At 49.8% G+C, this 11,169-nt stretch overlaps 1 protein-coding gene across 1 annotated transcript in view; it reads left to right on the plus strand.

Annotated features, from left to right (window-relative positions):
• LOC144728584 (pleckstrin homology-like domain family B member 1) overlaps positions 1 to 9,097 on the plus strand; it is a 121,338-nt gene extending 112,241 nt beyond the window's left edge. The window contains 1 exon segment of the mRNA XM_078608114.1: positions 574 to 9,097. Coding sequence (XP_078464240.1) covers positions 574 to 708 — 135 coding nt within the window. The 3' untranslated portion in view covers positions 709 to 9,097.
• The last annotated feature ends 2,072 nt before the right edge of the window (positions 9,098 to 11,169 follow it).

Here is an 11,169-nt window from a genome sequence, read left to right on the forward strand (position 1 = left end):
CGGCGCGTGAGTAACCCCCGTCGTTGCCGCCGCCGCCGTCGTCGTCAGCCATGATCTCTCCGCTGCTGGGTGACGGTCCACCCCCCCGAGAGCGGTCGTCGTCTCTGAGCTCGCGTCGCGACGAGGCAGAGACGGCGGCGGCGCGGACAGAGGGGCCTTCATCCAGCAGTGGATTGATCACGGTAGACGTTGGTTTAAACGAGCTTAAACGAGTGCATGCTCGTTTAAACGAGCGTGCACGTTCATATGTGGGGGAGGGGCAGCATAGCGATGAGCCACGAACCCGGCGGCCCAGGTTCGATTCCCGCTCACGGCCAACACCGGTGACGAATATCTGAACCGGTCGTGGGCCTCCCCTAGGTCGACGCAGCCTCAAAAGAGTACCTGGTGCGGTGTGTAAAAACATCGCCACTGGGAAGACAAATGCGGCCGGGCGTGGTGTTGGCCACCCACCCCCTCGTGTGCCGTGCAGGCCTTCATAGGCGCGACTCGCTAACAGCACTTGCCCCGACAGTCTTCTAAGGCCACAGGGGGAATCTTTGTCTTTGTCTCGTCGGCTCCGCGCGTGCCCAGAGCCCCAGCCCGTCGCTGACGTTCTGCCTCAAGACGAACGAGCGGGTCTTCTACCTGGTGGCGCCCTCGCCGGAGGCCATGCGCATCTGGATGGACGTCCTGGTGACGGGCGCCGAGGGGTACACGGGCTTTTGACGCACGGGGCCTCAATTCTGCTCGTGACCACGGGGTGGGGGGGGTGGGGGGGGCGACGAGCGACCCTCGGGATGACGACACCGTGGACGCTCGCCCCGGCGTCACGTCACGGACGCTTGCGACGCCACTCGGAAAGTCGTGGACGGGCCGCGACATCGCGACATCTCGCTCGCCGACGATCGCTTCACCGAGGTGGCCGATCGCGACGTGGCGAGCGTGCGCCCTCCTTGGCCCGATCTGTCGCCCGCGACACCGCAGACACTCGCCGCTGTCGACTGACTCCCTGTTGCCCATGCAAGTACCAAGCTCAAGCCTTGCCATTGCTCCTCCGCCTACGACGACTCGCGTTGTCGCTCTGCACGCCGGGAGATCCGATGATCGATGTTCGGTCGCCGCGTTGATGGCGTCCGTCGTGATTTCTCACTCAGCTGAGCGTGAAGGCTGCCATCCTCCACTCCTGCCAATCACTGACTGACCGCCTCTCGCTATATATATACAAAATAAGTAATTATGCTCAGTTTCTAATACGGCGTCTGGAGAGACCGTTGCACATAGCTGCTTTATACATCCGAATGGTATTGTATCGCGTTAATTGGTGCGTAGCGAGTACGCACACCTGTTCCCCCAGCCGTCCATGCTGTCGACTGCCTGCGCCAGTTCTAGTCAAAGCCCTTGGCCTGGTTTATTTTTCCTCTGCGCGCGACCGCCTGATTGGCCCGTGTCTACTCTTTAATAATAATAAAAAATAAAATACAGCCCACCGCTTCCGCACGGAGTCTCTGGACGCAGCCGCGTTCGGACGCCGTCCGTGAAGCCGCGTTGCGTTCAATTCGCTGACCGTAGCGCGCAGACGCCAGCGACGGACTTCGAGAAGCCATTCCTGACGAGGGCGCTTGCGCACGGCGGCTCGACGGGGCGTCACCACCCGCCTTGCCTTTTCGCAAACAAACACACGAAAACGGAGGCTCGCGCGTAACGGACCTTGTTGCGTGCGTACGGCGCACGTTGTGCGAGCGGTGCGCGTGTGGAGTTGCAACGGGCCCCCGAATGACACGCGGAACGTCGGCAGCCAGGGTCGCCGGACGGTGACGAACGCGCAAACTGGTGCTCGCAGATTTGCACACGTGTGCCTCCTGCCCTGCCCGCCTGCCTGCATTGCTGTGGCTGCGGTTGGGGTTGGTGGTGCCGGGGGGAGGGGAGGGAGGGCGGTCAGGACCTAAGGACAATTTCTGCACTGGACCTCCCACCCCCCCCGCCCACATGCCCCCGCACGAACTTAATGCTGCCTGGAGTCTTCCCCATGGAAATAGCCGTTGGTGCTTTATTAAGGGAATACAAGGCCAAAATATCATTCGGAAATTCTCTGACAGTTTTTTTTCCCCTCCTTTCAAATAGCTCATCTGTGCGTACGTGCGTGGTGTGTGTGCTAGGTTTGTGAGAGGTTGACTCCTTTGCGATTCGATTCGTCTATTGGTGTCCTCTCTTTCGATCGCGGTTAAAGGTAGCGCTCCCGAGTGGCAGCGAGGTGACCGCCTGAACCCAGCGGGTGGGCGTCTGGCGGGCGCGCGCCTCGAGCCTGAGAATCGACGTCAATCGACAATTCGGGTCGCGCGGTCGGCGCAACTTCTGCCACGTCCTTCTTGAGACGCGGCGGCATTTCGCCACGAGTGGTCAATCATCGGGCCACGGTCGATCCACTGCTGGATGGATCGGGGCCTCCCCCCCCCTGCCTGTCGCCATCTCGCGTTGCTGCGACGTGAGCGCCTTTACGTTTGGATGCCCACGTCCAAGATTGTGTCGTGTTCGCCGTGCTCCCAGCATGCACAGCACACACACACACCGCGCACGAACAGGGCGGGGGGCTGAGACATTTTGAGAGCGAGATGCTCGATAAATGTTACAGTAGTAGAACAAGTTACGTTTATTGCTGTGTATGTCTCTGTCGAGACACGGATGTTGCCGGTACATTAAACACCAACTGGTTCGCACAACATAGTTCGCGCTCGCTCTAACATGTATATGGTACGATGTACGCATCTTAATGATGCGTATTCATCACCTAAGCACATAGCATATTCGTTTTTAACACGTAAGTTTTTATTTCTTTTGTGGGCCCAAAATCTTAATGTACCTTGTGGTGGCCGGACAGGCGAGTGGTCAGCACTTTAGGTACTGTTTCCTGATCCCCACCCCAAACCACCGACAACGATTCGATGATTCAAGGTCACGATTCGATTTGAGAATCGCACCTTTAAACGCTGCGGTGAATGTGAGCGGCCACTAGTGGCTGCGAGGGGTTGGGGGGGGGGGCGGTCGTGGGAATCCATTTACACGAAGTGCACGCGATTCCGTGCGCGGACCGCAAGCTTGAAGATTCTATAAAGTAACCCTTTCCCGTTCCGAGAAGGTCTGCAAGTTGCAGGGTTGTGGGTCCCGTTCACTGCCGAATTTCGGAACGCTCAAGCGGCTCGGCCTTGATTTTATTAAGAGAGGCGCAGCGCCGTTGTTTTTAAAGACATTGCACTCACCGCAGAGAAGCGTAGCGACACGACCGCACTTCTACGATGGTGAAGTTCATTATGCGGTACCCAGAGCCATCGGAACGGAATCGGGAGAAAAACTGATGACGTACGTACGAGTACGTCATCAGTACGTCATAGGAAAGGGTTAAATCGATGCGTCGTCGCACCCCTGAGTCCAGCACTCTCGCCCGGTGGTTCTCAGAGTGTGACCCCCGGTGCCACCACCAGGTGGCCCCCGACGCTCCACCAGGTGCTTCGGCGTGGCCGTGATGCAAACCGCAGGTTGGTCCGCAAATAATAATGTGCACATATAGCTTTTGTTTGGGACGTGAATGAATATTTTACTCGTGATATTTCACTTAAAAAAAATGAAGTTAGGTCAACTACCCTGATTAAACTCCCCTAAAACCTAAGATCGAAAAAAACCTTGGAGGTGTAAAAAAAAAAGTATGTTTTATTCGTTCGTTCTGACTCCGCTTGTCCTGGCCAGGGTCGCGGCGGCAGCGTGTTGAGTAGGTCGGTCCAAACCTCCCTTTCCCTGGCGACAGACTCGAGCTCTACACTACTATACACTACACTACTATACACTACACGACTATACACTGCACTACTATACACTATTATACACTACTATACACTGTACACTACACTACTATACACTACTATACACTATACACTACACGACTATACACTGCACTACTATACACTACTTTACGCTATACACTACTATACACTATACACTACACTACTATACACTATACACTACACGACTATACACTGCACTACTATACGCTACTATACACCAGAGGTGTGGACTCGAGTCATGTGACTTGGACTCGAGTCAGACTCGAGTCATGAATTTGATGACTTGCGACTCGACTTGGACTTGCATAACAATGACTTTGTCCCACCTCTGCTATACACTATACACTACTATACACTACACTACTTTACGCTATACACTACTATACACTACACTACTATTACCCAAATTACCCAAACGTCTCCTCGCGTGCCTCGACGCGGACATTCACGACCTCGGGAACGTTTTACTTCCCGGAGCGGGCGGCCCTACACGCGCCGTTTCCATTTGCTCGCGTTCATACATTTTTACCCGAAGTTAGGTTGAAGGAAAACAAATGTATCTATTTATCTACGTATAGGTAATATATCGATTCTTCTATTTATAGATTTTTTTTTCTTAAATGTGCGCGCCCTAACGCCAGCTTTTGCAAGATGGCCCAAGGTGCGTTGTCCCACGCCAGCAACCCGGCAGCGTTGTGGGGGGGTCACGGGGTTGACGGATCGCAACGAGATTCGCAAAACTCCCGAACCTGTTGGGCTGTTGGGTCGCCGGAACGTGACGGTACAGCACGTGGGTTGTGAGCTCGTGTGTGTGGCTCAGAGGTCGCAACCGGGTACCCGATACCCGTACCCTACCCGATACCCGGCTACCCGTACCCGGCCGGGTACGGGTTCGGGTAGCCGTTTGCAACCCTGGTGTGGCCGGGTACGGGTAAGGAATCAAAACCCGTTTGCGACCTCTGGTGTGGCTGTTTTTTTAGCGTTATACCAGCCCGCGTGTGCCTGCTGAGGCTGTTAGGGTTCTCTGGTTATTCCTCGTACAGTGCAGGCAAATACGTTCGGAAATGTAATTGTCCAAACATCCCAATGTAGCCGAGCCCTCCTGAGATAACAGTAAGGCTTTCACAGGTAAATTAATGGCATTTGCCTACGAAAAGAAATGGCAATAGCGGTCATTGTAATAGAAATGGACTCTGGCCTGGTAAAACAAACACATTTTTACTGTTCAGATCGATTGACATGTTCACATTGCTGTGTGCTGGGCACAAGAGATCTTAGTTCTGCCATCAGAGACTTCCCGTAGGTGGCAGAGAAATATGAACGCAAAGGGGGCAGCCCTGAGGTCACATGATGGCCTTGTGGTCACGTGACAGCCTTGAGGCCACATGGACTTCCTCTGTTACATCTTCAATCACCTGCTTAATTTTGACCTCGGCGAGAATTTTTTTCCGCGTGGGACACGCATGTTTGGATTGAACGTTTTAGTGGAACGATTCTCACGTTTAACTGCCGTAGTTTTAGATGTTTTCCTTCAGTTATTTGCCCAAGGACAGGGTCCACGGCTGAAGCCTCCATCCCCGCCCACCTGATTCCATTGCCTCCCTTCACCTCGCAACCCCAAAGTCCCTCCGTCGTTGAGCCATGGCCAGGGTCACATGGTGGAGGTGATTTAACGTCTCCTTTCCTCAACAAGTGTCGGGTATCTTTTTTAGGTGGCGCCATCACCTTGACACGGAACTTCTTTCGCACCGTACGTAGCCAACCGTGCTAATCGGAGGTGCGGGGCGGAAGGACAACAAACTGAACACAGAGCAGTTCTAAAGAAATGACAATAGCCAGGAAAAAAACTTGCGTATTTTAAACTCAAAGGCTATGTGTGCAGAGGTTGAACGAATTAAAACTAGGTGAAAATGGAAAATTATTTTCTCTAAGAAATGAAATCGTTTCAACTTGTTCCCATCGTCATTATCAATTTCTTGCCTGTTCTGTGCCTTCCCTGTCAGAATGTTTTGTACTTTTAAAAGTTGTTTTACCGACAGTATTTTTCAATTTTCTTACTCCATTATAGTTATTATTACAACTACTACTATGAGTATTTGTATTATATACAGTACATATAAAGCCATAATATTAGTCACTGCCTTTATGAATAAAAACATGTTTTTGTAAAAGATGTTATCGTATGATAAAAGGCTTGGAACATTGCAACTTCGGAGTGGAACGGTTGTCGCAATTCAGGGTCGCGATCCGATAAAAAAAAATATCGATCCCATCCTAACACGTTGCGGTGAATGGCAGCACCTCTCGTGGCCTCGGGGGTGATGTGAACCCATTGTACACGCAACACGCACCCAATTAAAAAACGAAATACGCCAACAGCAGAACGTGCAATTTCGTGATTGCGTCCCGAGCTTGAGAATCAATATGAACCGTCGAATCGGCGCACCTCGACACGCCTGACCGCATCGCAGACGAACAGCGTTTTTGCTGCCGGGAAGCGCGTTTTATCATCCGTGCGTCGAAAGTGCCACGTCGTAGCGTAGCGGTTGGGCCACACTTCCCAGTTAAAAACGGACAACGATGGGCCAACGATGGCACGTGTGTGGAGCCTTTGGACTAACATTGGCCCAACGTTGGGCCGACATTCCACGCTTGGCGGTTTTCTGGCCCGACGAGCCGGACGTGCCAGACTCCCCATATGGCCGAGACCTACCAGGCCCCCAGCGCTGGCAACGGGTCATCTGGAGCGGTCACGTGGCTGGATCAACCGGCGCTGGTTGGTTGTGAATGTTTGTATTTGTTTTAAGTCTGCAGGAGCAGCACCGAGAGAGTGATCGTGCTTGGCTTGCGCACTGCCAGGGGTGGGTGGCTGCCACTCCACTATTCGTCTTGACCATGGGTCCCATCGTCCTACATTGACGTGTCCTGTGCAAGGCCACTTGCTTAACGGTTTGAACAATGTCGTGAGCCCGGTATGTTCTCTCATCCATGTGATCCTCTTTCTGTCTCTCGGTGTAGTTGCCAACATCAATCTCTCCGCGCTTCTTTGGGTTACTTTTCAGTTTAGGTTCAACATTGTTCATGAATGACCGTGTTTCTGAGCCGTGTCCACAGCAGGTGGGACGCATTGATTAAAGTTTTCTTCTTTTTGGGTTTTTTTTTTTTTTAGCACTGATTAATCACACGTTGGTGTGTGTTACTTTTGATTATTAAGTTGGGATTGCACTTCAACTCTTTAGTTCTGAAGGGCTCGCAAGGTTCTTCGCCACATCAAGTCGGTGCCCCCGTTGCGTAAACTGTCTCACTTTCAATCTATGAGTCTCTACATCACCATAGCCCTTCTCCTTCCATGTATGTTTGTATGTACGTCGAACCTCTTTCGCACCGTACGTAGCAAACCGTGATAACCGGAGGTGCGGGGGAAGGAGGATAACATCTGCTTTGTCTCTTCTCGTCGCATGGCCCAATCCACCTGAGTCTAGCCTCCCTGACCTCCTCAGACTCGCATTCAGACTTTTACTTTATTTTAGCCTGTCAGCGGCTCTTTTGAAAGAATCAGATCAGAATCTGTATGTGGACTTCAGGAGGATTCAGATGACCTCTGGAGCTCTTTTTCACAGAGGTCCAGTATGGGTGGGTCAGCGACTTCCAACAGCAAACAATGCAAACAAACGATAGGAGTGCAAAGTAGAGAAAAAGGTAAACAAGTCGCTGGTTATTCTTGTTTTTTTTCGGAAAAGTCACGTAGAAGGGAAATAATAAAATTGGAAAAATTAAAAACAATAGAATTATCACGACGTTTAGACTGCAACACAAGCAATCATCATCAGGTGTGAAATCCACACCGAAAGAACCAAGAATATGAATCCCTGCAGTCACGAAAGCTTTAAATCAAAGTCACTAATTGTAAATAAATCAATCGATTCATTATACAAGTTCGATTTATCAAGCTTGGGGAAAGCAGCATAAACACCAACAAGACAGACCCAGACCGCACCAGCATAACAGACAGTCCCTCAATAAAATGGCACATTAACATCGAACTATCGATACACAGGTGAGGATCAAAGTTGCGAAATCACGTTCGCAAAATGTGACTGCTGTATCCAGCACTGATCTTCTGCTTCAGGATATTCCACGGACGACCACGGCCACTGAACCGTGGGCAGTGACGGCGGTCTCGGGCTGTTCGTCTTCCCTGCTGCTCGTGACGCGAGCGTGATTTTTTTTGTGTCCAGTTTCAATGGTATCGGCTCCGTATTCACTCTGCCCTGAAGATGGCCCAACGTGAGGCTTTTATTCGGAACCTCAACATAACTAAAAAATCAGTCTTCGATTGACTCACGCGTACCACACGAGCTATGTCCTCCTCCGCTCGATCCGATTTAGCCACGGTGGATTGGGATTCATGGAGAGGCTCTTCCTAAAGGTGCCAATGACTTTTGATATGAATAGTGTTATTTAATTGCGTTTTTCAACCCCAAAATGGCTGAAGTTACGACATTGGCATAGCCTGGTTGGCACGCGCCCTGGTGCAAGGAATGCAATGCCCCCCCCCTCCCTTCTTCGCAGCCCACCGTGTGGGCTCCTTCGAACCGAGTGCCCATGTGCAGCTGCACCGCCTGCACACTCAACAGTTACGCCGCCGAGTTTTATGTGCGGTATTCCCCCGTTGTTCACGAACTTGCCAACCGCGATTTTGGCTATCGGCGAATCCATGACGAGAGAGAATGCGATGCGAGAAAGGGATGAGAAATAGAGAGTGATGAGATAAAAACGGTGAGATGTATTTATTTAAGGTAATTCGTAAGCCAATATCATTATCCGCGAAATGTGTTATTCGCGAGCATCGCCGGAACGTACCCCTCGCGAATAACGAGGGAATGCTGTCCTCCACAGGATGCACGTAGTCTTAATTGTACGGTACTCAATCCCCTTTTTTAAAAGAGAAAATGCACAATTGAGGCAGTGTTTCGTTCGTGTTGGTTTTTGTAACACAAAAGACAACGATAATACAATTTATAGTCGGTGCCTAAGAATATATCTGTCAAGTTTTTATAACCAAGGGTGTTAAAATTCTACTCTTTTTTGTCCCCAATGAAAAGGGCACTGCTGTGATGAGAGTGCATATATTTGCCAATACCCTGGCAGTAATCGCAATTTCTGGGTTTTTTGTCCCCTAAGGTGCGTTACTTGACAAGTCAACGATGATTATTTTATATTTCTATATTTGTGTAAAATATTATTGTACGTAATAAATATATGGCATGATGATATTGAAAGTCTGTCTCTGAGTTCTCTGTTGTTATTATTATTGTCTCGTATTGCTCTCGTTCATGGCACTAGCCGTTTGCTTCATTTTGCACAAACCACAAATCATCACGTACTTTTTAGCTGTTTCTTAAATTCCATTGTTGTCATTGTGTGCGCGTGCGTGTCATATGTTCAGTGGCGGCTCGTGACATGTCCACTAGGTGGGGCTGCCGTGAGTGACCTCTGAAAATGTGGTGTTATAATTAAGAAAAACCTCGTCATGTTATTGGCCTTCCCGTAAAAGTGTTACAATTGTGTAATCTACAAACGGTAGACATTGCTAAACAATGCGAAACAAAACAACAGAGCACTCAAATGCTGTCCACATGACCCTCAGCTCCACACTACACAACCCCTTTGACACTGCTAAAGGCCTAAAGAACAATGAAAGATCAGATTACACGACTCAACAAATTAGCCAAGGCAACCAAGACACCGCCTGCTTTATACAATAACCACCCAACCTACGTGTAGACCGTGACCTGCTATATTTGCACAGTGCAACCTCGCGTTGTGACATCGTCTCATTACACTATGACAGCCATAGGCGCCATTTTTACCGTCCTGAATGGGTCTCTAACGGCGTGGCTAACATGCGAAGCTGATCGCAATGAATGAAGGGGAAATATCTCACTCGGACGCCTTCACAGCCACAACGATACCTCCACGACGCGTTGCAGCGGTTTCTAATATGAACAACTTAAAATGGTACCTTCATTAGCCAATTCACCCATAAAACAGGTTTTTTTAAATATGTTAGATCGCGTAAATATATAAATGTGTCGTTAAACCCGCCACGACCCGACACAGCCAATTAGTAAGGTTTGTCAAGTGAACAGAAAGTAACAATTTGTTACTAGAACAGCACACCGGTGTGTTGGAGAGCCAAGCCACAACATTTACAGATTGTACAGATTGGAAATGTTGTGGCTTGGTCGCGAAAGCCTACGTGTTAAACTCGGCAATTCACGATGAAGCAATAATTTATCTATCAACACAACAAAACAATTTATAGAAAAGTATTTTTTTATTACAGAAATCATTTCTCATCTCCAGCTGCTTGGTGGGACGACGCCTCATCGCCCCTAGTGGTCGAACCACACCTGCATATGTTTATGCTTTTCCGCTAACGAGACTGCACCAAGGTGGCAAATACAGAAACATGATTCTTGCATCCATCTGTGGGGAGTTTTTAGCGTCACCTGTCTGTCTGCTTGGTGGGTGTTCTCCGGGTTCTCCGGTTCCCGCTTGAAGCCAAACTCTCGTTACTGGAACTGGCCAAGCATCCCATTCAATGCAAGCCCCCCCCCCCCCCCCCCCCTTCAAGGTAGTTTCAGTCATGGCCAAGATAGAAATATGCCAAAATATATCGGCAGACGAAATCTCCTTCACATACTGTATGTCTCTACACGTAAACATATTTTTTTTCTCACAACCAACCCATCGACCATCACGGCATTCTGGGAGTGCACACTTTCAGCAGCATTGATTCAGCACAAGCAAACCCTGGATAGTTTTTTGACATTTCAGTATTTCATCGGCAGTCAGCCTTGCTTGGATAATGACCGAAATTTTACCCCAAGCCAAAGTGCAGCCTAACGGCCATTTAAAAATCAACATATGAGTCTCCGATTGGAGGAAATAAGCCTCCATGACGATTGGTTCGGAGGGCAGACTTTTAAAGGGATTGGAGAATAAGGGTTTGAACGGGACAACAGAAAGGATTCCGTGAAAAGGAACGGACAGTGATTGGCTAGTGGTAAAAAAACAAGGACAAGAAGGTTCGAGAAAGGGGGCTGAGGGAGATATAAGGGGCGAGCACGAGGAGTGGGGGACGCTCGGAGGAAGATACAAGCGGGAAAACGAGAACGAACAAAGCCTATGATCCCTCGTTGTGGTAGTCTTTAGTATAGGGTGCCTTATTGTGGAAATCTTTAAATAAAAAGACCAGAGGACGCCTTTTGGTCTAACACCGTTTTGAGACTAGGCTCAAAAGAAAGCTGTCTCTGGTGTGGACCAATCCGTTTCAAAGACAATGCAT

Source organism: Lampetra planeri, chromosome 29 (assembly GCF_965212315.1).
Source record: "Lampetra planeri chromosome 29, kcLamPlan1.2.h2, whole genome shotgun sequence".
Lineage (NCBI taxonomy): Eukaryota > Metazoa > Chordata > Hyperoartia > Petromyzontiformes > Petromyzontidae > Lampetra > Lampetra planeri.